Source organism: Mirounga leonina, unplaced genomic scaffold (assembly GCF_011800145.1).
Source record: "Mirounga leonina isolate KUSES-001 unplaced genomic scaffold, KU_Mleo_1.0 Mir_173, whole genome shotgun sequence".
In the NCBI taxonomy this organism is placed as follows: Eukaryota; Metazoa; Chordata; class Mammalia; order Carnivora; family Phocidae; genus Mirounga; species Mirounga leonina.
Genome location: NW_023270447.1, coordinates 80,144,262 through 80,163,428, shown reverse-complemented (window position 1 = coordinate 80,163,428; position 19,167 = coordinate 80,144,262). Strand labels below are relative to the sequence as shown.

General features: G+C 47.7%; 1 protein-coding gene across 2 annotated transcripts in view; it reads right to left on the bottom strand.

Annotated features, from left to right (window-relative positions):
• CAPZB (capping actin protein of muscle Z-line subunit beta) overlaps positions 1 to 1,136 on the bottom strand; it is a 131,261-nt gene extending 130,125 nt beyond the window's left edge. For both annotated transcript variants that reach the window (XM_035019623.1, XM_035019625.1), the window contains exon 1: positions 1,027 to 1,136. In XM_035019623.1, the coding sequence (XP_034875514.1) occupies positions 1,027 to 1,029 (3 nt within the window). In that variant the 5' untranslated portion in view covers positions 1,030 to 1,136. The remainder of the gene's footprint in view (positions 1 to 1,026) is intronic.
• Between the last annotated feature and the right edge of the window lie 18,031 nt (positions 1,137 to 19,167).

Here is a 19,167-nt window from a genome sequence, read left to right as displayed (position 1 = left end):
GCACCCTCGGCAAGGAGGCAGCGGCCGCGGAAAGGGCCTGCAGAGCGCCGCGCTGCCTTCCTGCCTTCCGGGCACACAGGTGCCCGCCCTTCCCTCGCTCGCTCCAGGCGGCCTCCCCAGGAGGAGGCAACCCTCCACCTGTGAAGGCACAGCTCCGGGACCACCCTCCTCCTCCCCCGGGCAGGAGAGCTCCCCTCGCTTCCCAGAGGCGGCAAAGGTCCTCCCGGGGTAGAGGGGAGGGACCACCCGGGTCGGGGGCAGGGCAGGGCGCAGGGCCCTGGAAGGAGGGTAGAGCCCGGGACCGAGGGGGGCTGACGCAGGCTACGCTAAGAGCGGTGAGAAGTCTGGGGAAGGGGATAGCGGGGGTTAACGTCCAGGCCAGGGCCGCGGGCGGAGGAGGGGAGGTCCAGACCCAGGCCAAGGAGGGAAGAGAAGATTCAAGCTGAAGCCACGGAAGAGCGGGGAAACGAATCTAGACTGAGGCCACTGGAGTAGGGGCTGACTGGTGTCCAGACTGAAACCATGGAGAAGAAACGGAGAGGGACACAGGCCTAAACCGAACTGCAGAGAGGGGAGCCCAGCCTGGGCCACGGGAGGGAGAAACGACGGCCTACCCCGGCCGTGGGGACGGGGAAAGGGGACCCAGCCGGGGCCGTGGGCAGGAGGAAGGGGGACCCCCCGGGGTCAACGGAGGGGGTGCCTGGCATGGACCACAGGGGGGTCTAGCCTGGGCTATGGGGGAGACTACCCTGACCGACAGGCGGAGAGTGGGACTCCAGCTTGAGCCAAGGGCGGGAGCTGGGTGAGGGAGACAGGGTCGCTGCCCAGCCCAGCTGCCCGTGCCGGCAGCCCCCTCCTGAGCCGGCAGCGATGGTGTCCACCTGGGTCCGGGACCCCGCCCCTCCCCCACCCGGGGGACCCACCCTGCTCGGGCCCGGGGCTAAGGGTGCGGGGAGGCGGGGACAGGGGAGACGCGAGCTCCGGTGGGGCCCCCGGGCATGGGAGAGAGTGACGTCGGGCCTTTACCATGGTGGCGGCGGCGGCGGCGGCGGTCCCGGTCCCGGCGTCTGTGGCTCTCCCCCCCGCAGCAGGACCCGGCGCTTCCACTTCCCCGGGTGCCCAGGAGTGAACATCCGGGTCAGCGCCCCCCTCCCCCCGCGCCGGGCCGCCGCCACCTTCCTTCCCCGCCCCGGCCGGGCCCGGGCCCGCCCCCACGCACCCGGCTCTCGGCCAATGAGCGTGCAGGGCCGCGGCGATCGCCAAGTATGGAGCGCCGCGCGGGGGGAGGAGCGCCGAAGGGGGGAAGTGTGGGGCGGGGCCTGCTAGCGGGGCGGGGCGGGGCGGGGCGGGGCGCAGCGGCCGGAGGGGTGGGCGGGCCGGCGCGGGACGCGAGGACTGGGCGGGGAGGGGAGGGGGCTTCCGTCCGCACCCACGCCCCACCCCCGGCCCTAAGGCTGCAGAGGCGGGGGCGGCTGCGGGACCGTGCGCGCGGACCTCCCCGGCGCGGACGCGGAAGGCGCTGGGGCTGGGAGGGGTCAGGCTCTGCCCTCCCCGCTCGGTGCACGCGCGCTCTCCCGCGCGGACCCGGAACTGGGGCTGCTGCTGGGCCGGCGCGTCCCGGAGAGAGCGGCAGCGCGAACCCGAGGTGGGGTCCCGGCGCTGCTGCTTGCTACGTGGAGGACCGGGAGCAAGTCGCCGCACCTGAGCCCGATCTCTAAAAAAGGCGTCTTGGGCCACACCATTCACTGAGCAGCCACTATATACCAGGCCTTGTTGGAGGCACCGAAAGAAAGCAGAGGTGTACAAGACGGGAAGATGCCCCCAGAGCTACCTGCTGCAGGATAGCTCTGTGGCCCACACAGGTAGAGATTAGAAAACTCGATCAATAAATGCTAGGCGTTTGCGAGATGTGCTACAGAGAACCAGCCCATTTGCCCAGTGGGGCTGCCCCACTCCACAGAGTGACTCAATCTTTTTTTTTTTTTTCTTTTCCTTTTTCCTCTCTCACTCTCTCCATTCAACAAATAGCCGTTGAGCTTCGTCTAGAAGGCAGGAGAACTGGGATTCTAGCCTTGCTGGTAATACCTGCCCTGCCTGGCTTGCTCACTTTTGTGAGAATCAAATCAAGTCACCTGTGAGGGGATTGTAAACTGTAAAGGGTTGCACAAATGGCGGGATTATGGCCACACACCCGTGTCCTAGGCCCCCATCCTCAGTCAAATAAAAGCTGCCAGGGGCATAAAAATCGATACAAGTAAGTGCTTAAGGCTTGTGTTATGGGAATTCAGAGAAGAGAGTGGCACTTAGGAATTCTTGCACTTGGTAACCATTTATTGAGCACCTGCTGTGTCCTGAGCACTCTTCTGGGTTCTAAGGATAGAGCAGTGAATTTGACAGTCCCAGTGCATGCTTTTGCAGAGCTTGAACTGTTGGAGGGGAGACCATCAGCTACAAAGTAAACATAGTGTAAGGTGGTGATTAGAGATGTGGAGGAAACTCACAGTGAGGGAATTGGCAGGCAGATTAGGGAAGTGGGGCCCCAGGGAGGCTAATTTAGAAAGTAACATTTGATCAGAGGAAGGACAAGAACCAGCAAGGGCACAGACCCAATGGGGACAGTCCCTGGTGTGTTCATGGGTAATAGCCACAGAGGGGGCAAGGAAAGATCCCATTCTGAATATTGGCTGATGGCTTGGTGGTGGGTGCGAGAAGGAAGGAAGGAGTCAGGCATGATGCTAAGATGTTTAGCTTGATCAACACCGAAAGGATTTGCCATTTATTGGTCTATGGAAGACTGTAGGAGAAGCAGGGTCTGGTTTGGTTTTGTTTTGGTGGGGGAGGATTAGAGTCAGTTTGGGGCAAGTTCTCTGTCTGAGATGCCTATTGGAGGTTCGAATGGAAATGTCTAGTAAGTAATCGGACATGGAAGTCTAGAGCTGGGGAAGAGGTTGGAGTTGCTACGAGAACTGTCAGCTAATAAATGATATTTTAAGGTACTTAAGGGCGCAAGATATCTAGGTGAGTTGACTTAGGAGATGAATTTAGAGAGAAGAGGTAAAGGTGGTAAAGAGGAACCAGCAAGGAGACGGAGAAGGTATGACCTGGGAGGTAGGAAGAGGACCAAGAGAAGATGGTATCCCTCCTTGAAGGCAGGGGATCAGGGCATGAGGGAAAGTTTTGGGAAAGAAATAATCCTGAACTGTTTATTTGTAGAAAATAAGATGACAGGGAACCTTGCCGTTCAAAATGCATTACCTGTATATTCTCATCTAATCCTCATTGTAACCTTGTAAGGTCAATACTATTAGTCCCATTTCACAGATGAGGGAACTTGAGTCACTTGCTCGAGATCACTTAACTAATGAGTTCAAAGCCAGCCAAAGCCCCCTTTCATAACCCTAGGTCTGATCCCATTGTTTCCCTGCATGGAGTCCCTGCCCCTGCTCTGAAAGTTAAGTTATAGAAGAGGGCCCGGGGGCAGGCTACACCATCTCTCTCATGCAGCCCCATTTCTGCTTCTTTGGATGCATCTGCTATGTTCCTTCTTTGCGGTCCTGCATCCTCAGCTTGCTTATAGCACTATTCCCTCAACATTTCAGCCTGCTTGGGGTCCATCCTGGTGGTCTCTGTCCCTCCTTCTCTGCATCAGCTTGCTCTTTTAAGTGGCAAATTATTTTTGTGTTTCATAGTTCAAATCCCAACAGAATCCAATGGCCCCATTTCCTGTTTTAATGATGACAGCTCATTGGACAGGTCCCCATCTGGTCCACAGATTGGGTCCCCACAGGTTGGACTCCACCCGTGACCAGTCAACCATTGCCATGCACATGGGGACCGTGGGCATTAAACATGGCCGCCTACCAGGGGCTGTGGATAGACAGACAAGCACCATAAATATTTTTAGTACTGTTTCTCCTCCCCTCCTCTTTCAAAAACCCAACCCCCCTTGAAGTTCATGCTATAGTATTTTCCACCTGCCACCCCTCCTTTTTGCTCCATGAACTAACCTCCTCCCCTCCAGTACCTTTTTTTATGACTTCAGCATCCATACGCATAATCCATCAGAATTAGTATTGACTCCCCACTGATTTCTTCCCTACCAATGAGTTTTTCCTTCCTTCCACCCTGGGTATTCACTCCCACGGTCTTACCCTGGATTTGCTCTAACCCAAAATTGCACTGTCTCAGAAAACACCATCTCAAATATCTCAAGTCTGACTTTAACCTCATTACTATAGTACCACGCGCAAGCATTTCTTCAACCTCGTCAAGCCCTGCAAACCTTTGACCCTGCCAGATCCTTGTATTTATCCTCTCATGCTCACTTCCCTCCTCACCCAGCTTAGTAATGATCACTACACTCGCTTCCTTGCAAAAACCACTAACCCTTTGCCCCTCTCTTTTCCTCTAACTTGTGCAAACCTAGTTAAGCCCCACTAGTCCCCTACACTCTGCCTGCATCAGAACATCTGAACATCGCTGGGAAATGGAAGGTGACCAGTGTCACTTAATTTGATGTTCACAGACTTCAAATGAGCCCTGGCTAGCAATCCTCCTCTACTTCCGCACTGTATTCAGTTCCCCTTGCTACCCTGCAAGGGTGATCTTCCAGTCTTCCACCCCTGTCCCCTTCTCATGCTTCACTCGAAGCAGGTGTGCTTGCCTCATACTTCACAGACATGACAGAATCCATCAGAACCCTCTGCTCTACCACCTGCTCTGCACCTTACATTCTCTGCCTTCCGGCTTTTGAATGGTTTGTGCACCTCTCAGAGCTGACGCCTCCACTTGCACCCTGGATTTCTCCTTCCTTAAACATCAGTGTCTCCCTCTGTACTGGATCATTCCCACCTGCTTAACATAACACGCTCCAATATCTTGTATCCTAAAAAAAAAAAAAAAAAGTTTCAACAACAAAAATCTCCTTGATCCCATGTCTCCCTACAGCCACCTCCCCATTTGTTTGCTCCCCTTCACATCAAAACGTTGTGGGAGTTCTCTGTAGTTGCTGTTCTCACATCAGCTCCAATTTCTCAAATCAGTCTGGGTCCACCCGCCGACCTGGAAACCCCATGTTGCAGAAGCCAGTGGTCACTATGGGGCCTCAGCACTCAGCTGACCCCTTGGTATTAGCTGCATTGGCCACTCTCCTTGACGCACCTCTCTTGGTGCTCTCACTTCCTCTGAGTTTCCTTTGACACCTCCTTCTCTGTATCTAAATGCTCTTTTGGTTCCTATGGATCTTCAGCACCTGGAACATAAAAGGTGCTCAGTGGAGGTCTAAGAAATGAGATCATATCGACATCATAGGATGGATTATTGTGTGAATACGTGGACCAAGAATGACCAACAAAATATGGTTACTTTTAAATGAATGCTTACTATGTGCTAAGCTCTTTCCATGTATTGCCTCACTGATTCCTCCCAACAATCCTTTGACCTAGGAGCTTCTATTACTACTCTTTTATAGAAAAGGAAGCGGAGGCTCAGAAATGACTTGCCTAAGGTCACACAGACAATGCATGGATAAATCTGTCCTCACTCTGGTCTTTCTGACTCAGAGTCTATTCTGAGAATCACTAAATTGAGGTCGTATGTAGGAGGGTGTTTTGTCAGTGCCAAAAGATGATGCTACTACATTCCAGCACACAGCAAGGCAACTTACACATAGTAGGTGTCCATAAGTGTTTGCTGAATTGAGGCAGGGTGGGAGGGAAGCCCTGAGCCAAATTGTACCCTCACCTAGGGAAAGAAGAAGCAATCCTAGGACCTCAGAGAAACCACCTTCCACTGTACACTGAATCTTTTGTGATGCTTATCAGCTAATACAGGACACCTAAAAGCAGGCATTACCCAGACGCTTGCCCAACATGGCTTCTCTCTTTCCTTCTTCAATTAAGTCCCCACAGCTGGAAATATGGGTTTCATAAAGGCACACTATCCCAGGGGACTGGGGTTCGCTCAGCAACTAAATCACCTCTGATTTAACAAGCCTGGGCCTGCTTCCTGAGTTGGGGATCTTCCTGAATTACTAACAGGGTTTTAGATATTTTACCGTGTCTTTGGAGACACAAGAGAACCCTAGAATTAGTCAGCTTTTAACCCCTCGCCTCACTGAATTCTATGGACAAGGGGTGTAAACCACATTCCTTGAGTATTCTAACTCCATATGCTAGTTTCAGTGGGATTCAAGGATCTTTTTTTTTTTTTAAGATTTTATTTATTTATTTGAGAGAGAGCACATGAGAAGGGGGAGGGTCAGAGGGAGAAGCAGACCCCCTGCCGAGCAGGGAGCCCGATGCAGGACTCGATCCCAGGACTCCAGGATCATGACCTGAGCCGAAGGCAGTCGCCTAACCAACTGAGCCACCCAGGCGCCCAGGATTCAAGGATCTTGTTACCAAGAGTATCAGAAGGAAGGAACTCCACCTGGTGATTCCATCTTCCCCATCATTCAGCTGGCTCAGAGGTCACTTCTGGGGTATCTCCCACTTACGCATACTCTCTCTTTTCTACAACTCAACGCTTTCTCATTCTCAGACCTTTAGTTTGGGTAGAGTTGAGTCCATCCCCAGCTCAAGAGGGGAGGATCCTGACTGGCTGAAGCCAAAGTATGGCCTTGGCCATACTCATCAGTTTGGGGATGGGCCCTTATCCTAAGGTGGGCCTCAGTGCTGTCTGCAATAATCAAAATAAACTCTGCATGAAGGGAGTTGGTCCGTCAAGTAAGTTTGGGAAATGCTGCAGACAATATTCCCTCTTGGGGATTCTATTGTTCACAGGAACCTTACACTTCAATCATGATGTCTCTTCCCAGATTATTCAACTACTTCCTCTCAACTAGGGGATTGCTGTGCTTCTAAGCATACCTAAGTGTCTCCCATCTTATGTTTAAGGGAACAAAAAGAAAAGAAGCCTACATGAATGCCACAACCCCTCTAGCCTACTGCCCATCTCCTGCCTCCCACAGCTACACAGTTGTCAGGATTTCCTCTCCCCACTTCCTAACTCCCATTCTATTCCATCACTCCTCCACTGAAATGACCCCAAGGTCACCCATACCTCCATGTCAAAACCACATGGGTTTTGATCAACCCTCACTCCCTCTGACTTCCCAGGATCATTTGACAGTATTGGTCACTTCTTTCTCCTTGAAGTACCTTCTTCCATTGGCTTCCATGACATTGCGTGACTCTCCTAGTCTTAATCCTACCTCTATGACTGTTCCTTCTCTGTGTTCTTTGCAGACTCATTGTCCTCTACACAACCACTAAATGACAGGGTCCCTTGAGGATCAATCATGGGCTCTCTCCTCTTATTTTGTGCCCTCTCCTTCAGCAGTCTCAACCATGCTCTTGGCCTCAGTCATGAGCCCACCCCTGAAGCTGGCAGGGATGGGGACCTGATCATGGGGGGAGGGAACTGTCCCTGACGATGGAGGGAAATCTGGGTACTGTTACAAGAAGAAAGAGAAAGGGATGCTGGAGAATAGAAGAAAAAAAAAAAGCAACCAAAAGATGGTCATACAGCCATGCATTCTGGGTAAGCTCATGCAAGACAATGAGACAGGCTCCTTTTGGGTCTCAGAAATTTCTAGTCATTGGAACCCTAAGCAGGACTGGGTACAGGCAAAACAAAATCCTGATTTCCTTTGAAGACAGAACACTGTGTGATTTATAGAGGAGGCAGTCTTGGTTAAACAGCTTAGATCAACTTTTTCCACCGCTTAGCATTGTGAAGGAACATGTAGCAAGAAGTGGGAAGGTAAATAGGCCACTAGCAATCCACTTCTTTTTAATACATCCCCAAAGTCAGTGCCAAGAGGATATCTTAGTCTGAGGTTAGACACCATCATCTTAGGGCTTTTGTTTTGGCTTTTCTAGTAGGTACCTGGGAGAACTCACAGCCGCCTTCTGCTGGACCAGAACTATTTGTATTCTGACCATCTGTGGGGTCTTGCTCAGAGTTAGGCCTGAGCATGTGGGCCTCTCACATGTGGGCCAGCTGTTGGAGTTTTTATATGCATATTTGGGAGAATTCATGTTTAGTTTATTAAGCTGGCCAGCCAGCCGCCCACCAGGCTTGGGATGGGCCTCTAAAATGTATCTGAGGCTGACCCTTCCTCCATGTAGTTTTCCCTGACAATTCCCTCAAAAGCTGAGTTTGGGACCTCCTGCTCTCTGTTCATCTGGAAACCTTGTACTTTGAACACCTTTATACTTGCAGTTTGCCCCTACTACTTTCTGGGTTCCTTGAGGCTGGGGCTGTGAGTCCTCTCACTAATAATTAGTGACATGGTACTCTGTGAGTGAAGCCTGTCAGATGGTGAGCCAGAGAACCTCCAAGCACAGCCTTCCAGGATGCAAACCTCAACTCCTCCAAAGTGCTCATCCCTCATTCCAATCAGACACTGCAGTGTTGCAAATAAAACTAAACCAGATGCAGAAATGACGCAGGAGCTGGTAGAGTGGCAGGACTGAGGGACCAGTCTAGTGAAATGTTGGAAAAATGAATCAGAGCAACAATTAAAAATACCATTTACCAGGGCGCCTGACTGGCTCAGTCAGTTGAGCATGTAACTCTTGATTTCAAGGTTGTGAGTTTGAGCCCCATATGGGGCATAGAAATTATTAAATAAATAAACAAACAAGCAGACAAACCATTTACTGCGGCGCCTGGGTGGTGCAGTTCGTTGAGCAACTGACTCTTGGTTTCAGCTCAGGTTGTGATCTCAGGGTCATGAGATCAAGCCCCATGTCGGGCTCCATGTTCAGTGCAGAGTCTGCTTAGCTTAAGATTCTCTTCTCCCTCTATCCCTCCCCTGGTGCTCGCTCTCTCTCACTCTCTCTCTCAAATAAATAAATAAATCTTAAAAAAAAAACATTTACGGGGCGCCTGGGTGGCTCAGTTGGTTAAGCAACTGCCTTCGGCTCAGGTCATGGTCCTAGAGTCCCAGGATCGAGTCCCGCACCAGACTCCCTGCTCAGCGGGGAGTCTGCTTCTCCCTCTGATCCTCCCCCTCTCATGCTCTCTGTCTCCCATTCTCTCTCTCAGATAAATAAATAAAAAATCTTTCAAAAAAATTTACTATAACATCAAAACACAAAAAATACTTAGGGATCCATTTAATGAAAGATGCACAAGTCCTGTGTACCCTGAAAACTAGAAAACATTGCTGAGAGAAATTAAGTTGCTAAATAAATAGACGTACCCTATTCGTGGATTGGAAGACTCAGTATTGTTAAGATGTTCATTCTGATGATCTATAGATTCAGTGCAATCCAATTAAAAATCCCAGCAGTTGGGCACCTGGGTGGCTCAGCTGGTTAAGCGACTGCCTTCGTTCGGCTCAGGTCATGATCCCGGAGTCCCGGGATCAAGTCCCACATAGGGCTCCCTGCTCGGCGGGGAGTCTGCTTCTCCCTCTAACCCTACCCCCTCTTGCACTCTCTCTCTCACTCTCTCTCTCTCTCAAATAAATAAATTAATTAATTAAAAAAATAAATCTTAAAAAAAAAAAATCCCAGCAGTTTTTTTTTCTAAAGATTGACAAGCCAGTTTTAAAATGTATTGGAGGGGCACCTAGGTGGCTCAGTCAGTTAAGCATCTGAATCTTGATTTTGGCTCAGGTCATGATCTTGGGGTCCCAGAATCAAGCCCTGCTCTGTGCTCAGTGGGGAATGTGCTTGAGGATTCTCTCTCTCGCCCTCTCCCTCTCCCTCTGCCCCTCCCCCAACTCGTGCTTGCCCTCTTGCTCTCTCTAAAATAAATAAATCTTTTTTAAAAAAGAAAAAAGAAATCAACCAGATTTTTTTAAAATGGTATATAGAAATGCAAAGATCTTAGAATCTTGAGGAAGAAAAATAAAAGTTAGAGGATGTACACTACCTGATTTCAAGCCCTACTATAAAGCTGCAGAAATCAAAACAGTGTGTCGTTGGCAGGATAGACACACAGATCCATGACACAGAATAATCCAAAATTAGACCCCACACATATACATTCAAATAATTTTTGACGAAAATGCCAGTGTAATTCAACTGGCAAGGAACAGTGTTTTCAACAAACAATGCCAGATCAAATGAAGATCCATGTAGAAAACAATGAATCTTTTTCATTTTTTTAAAGATTTATTTATTTGAGAGAGAGAGAAAGAGAGAGCGTGCATACACATGCAAGCAGGGGGAGGGGCAGAAGGAGAGGGAGAAAGAGAATCTCAAGCAGACTCCCCACTAAGCCTGGAGCCCCACATGGGGCTCCATTTCACAACCCTGAGATCACGACCTGAGCCGAAACCAAGAGTCGGATGCTTAACCAACTGAGCCACCCAGGCGCCCAGAAAACAATGAACCTTGACCCATTCCTCACACCATACATAAACATAAACTCAAAATGCACCATAGACCTGGGGCGCCTGGCTGGCTCCATTGGAGGAGTGTGCAACTCTTGATCTCGGGGTTGTGGGTTTGATACCCATATTGGGTGTAGAGATTACTTAAAAATAAAATCTTAGGGGCGCCTGGTGGCTCAGTCGGTTAAGCGTCTGCCTTTGGCTCAGGTCACCCAGGGTCCTGGGATCGAGCCCCACTTCGGGCTCCCTGCTCAGCGGGGAGCCTGCTTCTCCCTCTCCTTCCGCCTGCCGCTCTGCCTACTTGTGCTCTCTCTCTCTGTTAAATAAATAAATAAAATCTTTAAATAAATAAATAAATAAATAAATAAATAAAATCTTAAAAACAAGCTAAAAGTATCAAACTTCTAGAAGAAAGCATGAGAGAGACTCTTCACATTTGGTAGGCAAAAGTGTCTGAGGAAACAAAGTGCACTAGCTACAAAAGACCCAATAAATCAGACCTGATTAAAATAAAACAATCCTGCTTTTCCAAAGATACCATTTAAGAAAAGGATTTCAGAGCCATGTAAAAGCATTGTTTAACCTCATATAGGACTTTAAATCTTTTTGAAAGAAAATGACATTCTCTTCACTAACACAAGCTTCAATCCTCCTAAATACATAAACACAAATATTAGCTTTCTTTTTTGTTCAGGGGACTCAATGGAGTGCATAGCATAAGAGGACCTTTACTGAGATTGTTGACTCCTAGGACCAGGCTAGACCTGGTGACCTATTTATCTAAGGCAATTCATGCCACTATAGTCAGAAAGACTCCAGATTCTGGCCAAAAAGGTCAAAGGCGGAGAAGTGACGGCAAGTATCTGGCCCAGCAGGTAAAGTGACCTGAAAGTAGGGAAAATGAATCACGAGGTCTGAAAGCAGGCAGATGTGGGACAAAATGCAAAGGAGGAAAGCGGAGGGCATGGTGCGTCAGGTTGATTCAGCACAAGGGCCCAGAGCAATGCCAGTCGTGATGTTGTCCATTTCTAACATTCATTGGTGCTACCCATTTCACAGCTTAAAACAGCCAGACAGGATCAGATATACTTGATCTTAGATCCTGTAAGATCTGGGCCCATTTAAAACATATATGGATCAAGAAAACTCTGATTGCCAGATTTCCCCGTCAGGCACCAATCCCTGGACAGCTGCCATTACAGTTCTGTTGGGCTTCATCTGGATGACTTTTCACCCTCTGCCCTACACTACCTGTGATCGCTGCAGGTAGGTGGCTAGGCAGGCCACGCATCCACCTTTTCCACTTCTTCCTGGGCTCAAACATAGGCTGTCTTTCCCAGCTCCCCTTGACAGAGGTTGTGGCCATGTGATGGGGTTTGGTCCAGTGGAATGTGAGAGGAAGTGACCTGAGCCACCTGCAGGTATGGCCATAAAATGCCGCTTGTGACTTGTGGCAATCTCTCAATCTCTCTCTCTTTGTTCATCTGCTAGCTGAACGCAGAGGATGTGAGGGAGAACTCCAAGGTGGAAGAAGCCTGAATCCCCTCCTAGCACAGTCCACTGAAACATCCAATCAGACTGTCTCAGGGAGAAAATAAACCTGTGTGGTCGTAGCCACTAATAGTTGGGGGCTGTTTGTCCCAGCAGCTAGCATTATCCTGGCTAATACAGGTCTAAAGAGCTCCCCATGGGTGCCTGGGTGGCTCAGTCGTTAAGCGTCTGCCTTCGGCTCAGGTCATGATCCCAGGGTCCTGGGATCGAGTCTCACACCGGGCTCCCTGCTCGGCAGGAAGCCTGCTTCTCCCTCTCCCACTCCCCCTGCTTGTGTTCCTGCTCTCACTATCTCTCTCTCTGTCAAATAAATAAATCAAAATCTTTATTAAAAAAAAAAAAAGAGCTCCCCGTGATAGCTTCCAGTATAGCAGGCGATGTTTGGGACGACCGATTTAAGCAGGATTTCCCTAAAAGTGTGAAAGTTCCATAGGTATCTCAAGGTAGAGTCAGGGATGCGGGACAAAAATCACACAGCTACACAGATGGTGAGCCAGGGTTTGAACAGAGGTCTGTCTGACCCCAAAGCCTATGCTTTTCTCCCTCTTCTACATCACCCCAAAACAAAGAGGTGTCTGGATGTTGTTGAGTGGTGATCATAAGGAGGGTAGATTCTAGGGTTCTGTATAATTTACTCTCTGGCACATCTGTGCTATATATTACTGCAAAGCTTCTACCACTTGCCACAAGCGAGTGAGGCTGATTATAGGGTGATTTATAAGGACACCCTAGAATCCTCATTTTTAGATCAACATCATTCCCAAGGGCTCGAAGGTGGGTAATTAAAATTATTCTCCGTTTCCCTAGCCAGCAAGCTAAATGTTTACCAGTCTGGTAAAAGACTCTTGGGACCACGCTATAAACGTAGAGGTCTTCCTTCTTCATCCTCTTCTCCCTTTCTACCTCCACCATTCCAGTCATAAACTGGGCTCTCTGCTGAATAAACGCATCTTCTTTCTCCCTGTGATGTTGAAAGGTCAGGGGGCCGAACTTCCATATCCTGGTTTCCGCAGCTATAAAATAGGGTATCATACCTACCACATACAGTTGTTGTGAGATTTAAATAAGAGAAGCAATCGGCTTGTGGCATATAGTATGATATTCATAGTTCTGCTCTTCATATTTATCCCCCACCCCCCAACAATCTTCATTGTTCTCACCAAACATCAAACGAGTCTTGGTATTTTGTAAACACATTTGCCAGTCCTATTATGGTACCCACGCATTCTACACCTAGTTATGTCAGCCTTGTAGATCTGTGACCTTAAACTCCGAATAGGCAGAAAACCCATGGTGGCTAAATATTTATGGGTTCCACGACCATATAGTGAATTCATTATTCCAACCACAATAACAGATCATTGAGGACCTCCTATCTCATGAGCTTTATGCAACGAGGCTCTGGGAGTAAGACTGTTTCTGCCCAGTAGGACCATCAGAGAGATGATTTGAAGAGGTATGGCAGCTTATTATTCTTCAAAATAGCATTTTAAGCATCCGGCTACAGAAATACCTGCTCATTGCAGAAAAATTACAGATAAAAGCACCAAAAAAAGAAAAATACCCAAGAAACCATCGCTGCTGTCTTTTTAGAACCTATTCTTCCGATCTTTGTCTGTTGCACGTATATAAATATTTTACAAAAATGGCATATTTTTGCAACCTGCTTTTTCTCCACCTAATAACACATCATAAATATTTCACACGTTATTAAAGATTCTCCTACGGCATAATTTTTAATGTGCGTTAGTATGCATTGTATGGATAACTCATGATTTTTTTTAAAAGCAACCCCCTCACGTTGTACAGTTAGGTCATTTCCAATTTTTCACCATTATTAGCAACGAACGTCTTTGTGTGTACTCCTCTGGTCACATCCCTCATTAGTTCTTTAGAACTCACGAGTAGAAGTTAGCATCAAAGGAAGGGCACGTTGTCAAAGCCTCTCCTACCCATTGCCAAGTTCTCGATTAGGAAAGTCATACAGGGTGCCTGGGTGGCTCAGATGGTTGGGCGTCTGCCTTCGGCTCAGGTCATGGTCCCGGGGTCCCGGGATCGAGTCCCGCATCGGGCTCCCTGCTCCTTGGGAGCCTGCTTCTCCCTCTGCCTCTCTCTCTCTCTCTCTGTCTCTCATGAATAAATAGATAAAATCTTTAAAAAAAAAAAAAAGGAAAGTCATACAAATTCACAACCCCACCGGCAGTGCATAAGAATGCTATAATAAAGGCTTTTGTCCAAGATGATGATTATTAAAAAAAAAATAATCAAGAAGATAAGCATTTGCTATAGGCTCACCCCACGGCAGCTGCGTTTATTTGTTGAACTCTATAGCCATGTTCCTTGGACCAAACACTGAAGAATCCTTCAGATTCTTAGTTTATTTAGTGCCTCTTTCAACACCCTGAAACTTTGACCCAAGTTTTATCTGAAGAAAAGGAGATTTCTGGTAAATACGCTTTTCAATTTGGAAACTCAGCTCAAGCACTTCCACCCGTTGTCCCAGTGTGGACCACCTCTGTGATTTTAACTGCTGGGAATCAGTCAGAAGGGGCTGCTTCTGACTTGGAGCTGAAAACTTAAGTGTTTATAAGAAATGAAAGAGCTGGTTTGGGGTGAAAAAGTCATGTGCCGAGGTACAAAGGAAAAACCAATAACAACCCAAGGGTTTGGAGTTTCATTTGACCTGCTCTGATAATATCACTATGGTGATGGTCTCCATAAACAGTTGCAAAATAGCAAGATGAAAAGGAACGAACCAGTTCCACCCAGGAGATCTGGAGTTATTTTAGGGATCAAGACTATGTCATCTGGGGTAAAGATGGAATGCAAAATCTGTTCTTTTCATAATCATCCTCTTCTTTTGTGAGGCTGAACAAAGGCCCGGGCAGATCGGTCGGTCGTTTGTGCCGAAAAAAACACTGACCCAGCGTCTTCAGGGCTAAGGAGGAAGGACGGCCAAAAGAATGGAAATAATAGTTAATAACAGATGCTGGGATGATTCTTCTCACACTCTTGGCCTCTGAGACTCTGCTGAGCCTGGTGTGGAGTCCAAGGGTGGAACATGGGTGATGTTGTCGGGAAGGGCTGGCCTGGTTGAGAGGCTGGGATCGGGACCCCAGGGAACTGAGCTTTGGTTGTCTGCCCCTGACCTTGATTCCTGAGCCAGAGGGAGTGGAGGGAAGCATCTTCAAGGCCACAGTCAGTCCCTGGGGTATCACCAGCTGCTGCAGATGACATCTGCCACTCCCATCCTCATGCTGTTCTCTTTGAACCCCTGACTCAGCGAGTCCCAGTCCAAAAAGCAGAACTAGCTATTTTTTGCACCAAGAAAAAAAAGTCAGGCCATACACTTGCTGAAGTCCTTCCTGATCCTGAAACCCTTATTCTTTGCACTTAACCCTTTGTTCTTCCCTTATTTTCTTTCATCCTCTCTCTCTCTCTCTCCCTCCTAAGACTGCTAAATTGCAAGCTCCAAGGGAAAGGGTCATTGTGCAGCCACGGAGGCAGGAACAGAGCCCAGCACACAGAAGGTCCTCCATAGGCGCTGGCTGGTAGGAACTGAATTGAAAAGCCCATGCCTACCCTAAAGTGGACATTTCCCCGGCACATCTGAGACAATGGCTGCTTGTTCATTCACTAAATCGCCAGATATTTATTGAGGACCTACCAGAAACTAGAACTTCTGCTGGGGACTGGAGCTACAGGGACGAGCAAGAGCTCAGGGTCTGTCCTGACACAGATTACGTTCTTGTAGCTAGACCTTAATGCCCTGCTGCTGACTACAGCTGTCATCCTATCACAGAGCCCTCTCTGACCACTGGACGTACAATCACACTCAACCCCCTTCCCTGTTTAATTTTTTCTTCCCAGTACTTATCACAGGGCATATTCGTTTTTGGTTTATTTGTCAGTCTTCCCACGCAAAAATGTATCCTCTTTGAGGGTGATTTGTATGTGGTGTTCACTGCTGAATCCCCAGCACCATGCCTAGCATACAGCAGGTGTTCCACAAGGATAAGTCAAATCAATTTGCTCAATGCACTGTGCAGTCCTCTAGAACTTTCTAGCAGAAATCTCCAGGGAACGGGCTGAGAAGAACTCCAGAGAATCGTAACAACAAATTACAACGTCCAGGGCTTTACAGTCTATAAAGCATGGGGGAGCCCAGGAGGTAAGCAGGGGCCTTCGCCCCCCTGATTTCCTCCTTGTAAAGTGAAAATAATGATGCCTACCTTTGGGAACTGTTGTGACATCCGGAGAAGGGCATGCGCACTCACCACGCACCCTGGAACCTGGTACGCAGCAGGTGCTCCGTGCCTGCGGAGGAAAGCTATTATTTCTTTATTATGTGAGCTTCATAATTCCATGTGGACATTATTATTATTATTTGCCATTTAACCAACAAGGAAAACAGAGCTCACAGAGGCTTAATGATTTGCTCTCAGTAGCTCAGGTGGGACTAAAACCCCCCAGAGAGCAGAATTCCAAATGCCGTGCCTTATCTGTATACCCACAGCTGCCAACTCCGGCAGGAAAGTGCATCTCACCAGCACCTCCTAATTCCTCCTCTGCCCTCACTTTGACATTCCTGTTTTCAGTTGTCACACCACCCATGGCCGTGGGAAGAGAAAAGCTCTTGGAAGTCAGCCTAAGGGGAGGATGGTGCATTTGGTTAGTAGGTAAAGGACAGATCTCCCTCCCATCCACCTCCCTAGCCTGTTCTGCAGCTTCCCCCAGTGCCTCCCCAAGTGTCCCACAGCCCCCACTTAGGGACCCATGGCCTCCCAGCATCTAAGCCCTTGGGGATCCTGGTCCAATCAAGAGTGACCAGCCAAGAGACTCATTAGCATAAACAAATCAGGAAACTTCTCGAAATTTGGAGGTCCTCTGACTAGACTATAAAGAATACCAGTAAGTGAACTTCCTAAAAATAATTGTGTATATATATATATACACAATTATTTTATATATACAATATATATAAAAATATATATTTTATATATATATAAATTGTATATATACAAATATATATATATACATTTTTTTTAGAAGGGGGAGGGGAAGAGGAAGAAGGAAGAGAGGGAATCTCAAGCAGGTTCCACGCCCAGCATGAAGCCTGACGTGGGGCTCGATCTCACAACCCTGAGATCATGACCTGAGCCAAAATCAAGTCAGTCACTTAACCTACTGAGCCACCCAGGCACCCCCAAAATAATTTTAATTTTTAAAATATATAATAGTGTTGTAATTCCTTGAACATCTCCTCAGTCTTAGGCAGTATGGGAGGCAATTTACAAATATCCAACCCAGAAAGGCAGGTATTATTGTTCCCATTTTATAGATTAAAAAATTGGAGCCCAGGGAGATGAATGATCTCACTGGAGGTCATGTAGCTATCAAGCGAAGAAGGCTCAGGATTTAAACCCAGGTCTGCCTGCCTTCAGAGCTAATGTTCCACTGCCACACAAAAATATGTGGGAGGGTATTGGGGACTTATGTGCACCAGGACACCTATCCCAGCATCATTCTGAAAGAAGTTGGAAACATCCTAAAAAATACAAAAATTAGGGGATGGTCCTATGAATAATAGTGAGTGCGGCCAGTTGAATATTTTATAATTATTGAAAATGAAACAAGGAATACGATGACACAGAAAAGTTTTTATGATACACAGAAGACATGGACTACAAAATATATGTCCATAGAGATTTTATAAACATGCATGTGCAGAGGACTGAAAGGAAACCTAGAAATATGATCATCATTGTGTGGGGAGATTTGGAGGGATTTTTTTTCCTCCTCTAGCGACTAATCTTTCTGCAATGTGGTTAAATTACTTTGCAATTTACAGATTAACAAAACAATTATCAGACATAGTGTTCAGAAGTCCTGTAGTTTGGCGCACAGAGCCCAGAAACCAGCATGTATAGTTTTAAGTTGCTAACTAGATAGATGACTTGCCTTTACCCACTGCTCCAACCCTGGAGACCCACATGCTCCCAAGTCTTAGCCCTTCTCGCTCAAGCTCCTGCCCACGCAAGTACTGGGTATCATTCTCACCCACCTTGGTGTCTGCCAAAGCCAGCTTCCATCCACAGCTGCTCTGTCCATCATGGTAGCCATTGCCATGCGTGGGTGTTTAAGTTTAAATTAATTTAGATAAAATAATTTGGTGCCTTGGTCTCCTGGTCATATTCCAAGTGCTCGACGGTCACACTCAGCTAGTGGTTACTGTAATGGACAGCACAGATATAGAATGTTTCTAACAATAGCAGAAAGTTCTATCAGGTAGCACTGATCTAGCGTCTAGACTAAAGACAATCTCTTGAATTCTGGATCCTGGCCACCTGTTATCAATGGACTGGCTGGACTATGACTTTTCCATCCTAAGGTTTTACTCTCTCATCCCATCTGCACTCTCCAGAGAGTTCAAGGGTCAGGGAAAATTAAGGATGGTCCCTCCCTACTAAAAAGTGGGGTCTCCCAATTACAGTTGTTTGGAAGTGCTTTACAGAGTGAAGATCCATCAGGCAGGGTGGGAGAGTGGGGAGGGTTAGAGCATTGTTTTTTATCATGAATGTTCTCAACAGAAGCCGTTCATTGATGTCCACCATGTGCCAAGCGCTGTATGTATTTTATTCTCGTTAATCCTCACAACCCTGCAGGATAGGTTTTACTTCATTATATACTAAGAGGAAGACATTGAAGCTCAAAGAAGTAAAAAAAAAAAAAAAAACTTGCCCAACTTCATGAGCCAGAATCCATACCTTCAGACACCAAGTCTCACGTTCTATTACACCAATGTACCTCAGGGGGAGAGGAGGATTCCAAATCTCAGAGAAGGATTCTCATTGGCCCTGCTTGTGTAACAGGTCTGTCCTGGGACCAATCACATTGGAAGGAAAGATTGGTACCATGATTGGTCTGGCCTAAGTCATTGTCCACCATTGTACTGGCAGGGGGAGTGACCGTCCGATCGAACCATCTAAGGTTGCGGAAAGATAGTTGCCAAATAGAAAGAAGGATGGAGCACACAGAAACAAATGCTATTTGCTACTTTCACCCTGCCATTATCATTGCCACGGGGCCTACCCACATACTGATCTCATTCACTTTCAAAATTATCTCAATGGGAACATCCATAGCAATTACCACTTTTATTGAGAGCCTAGGTAATATGGCATGTGCTTTTCCCATGCATTACTGTTGATCCTTATACTTGCACACATTGTTCTTCAATAATGTTGTGATTGTTTTCTTACTCT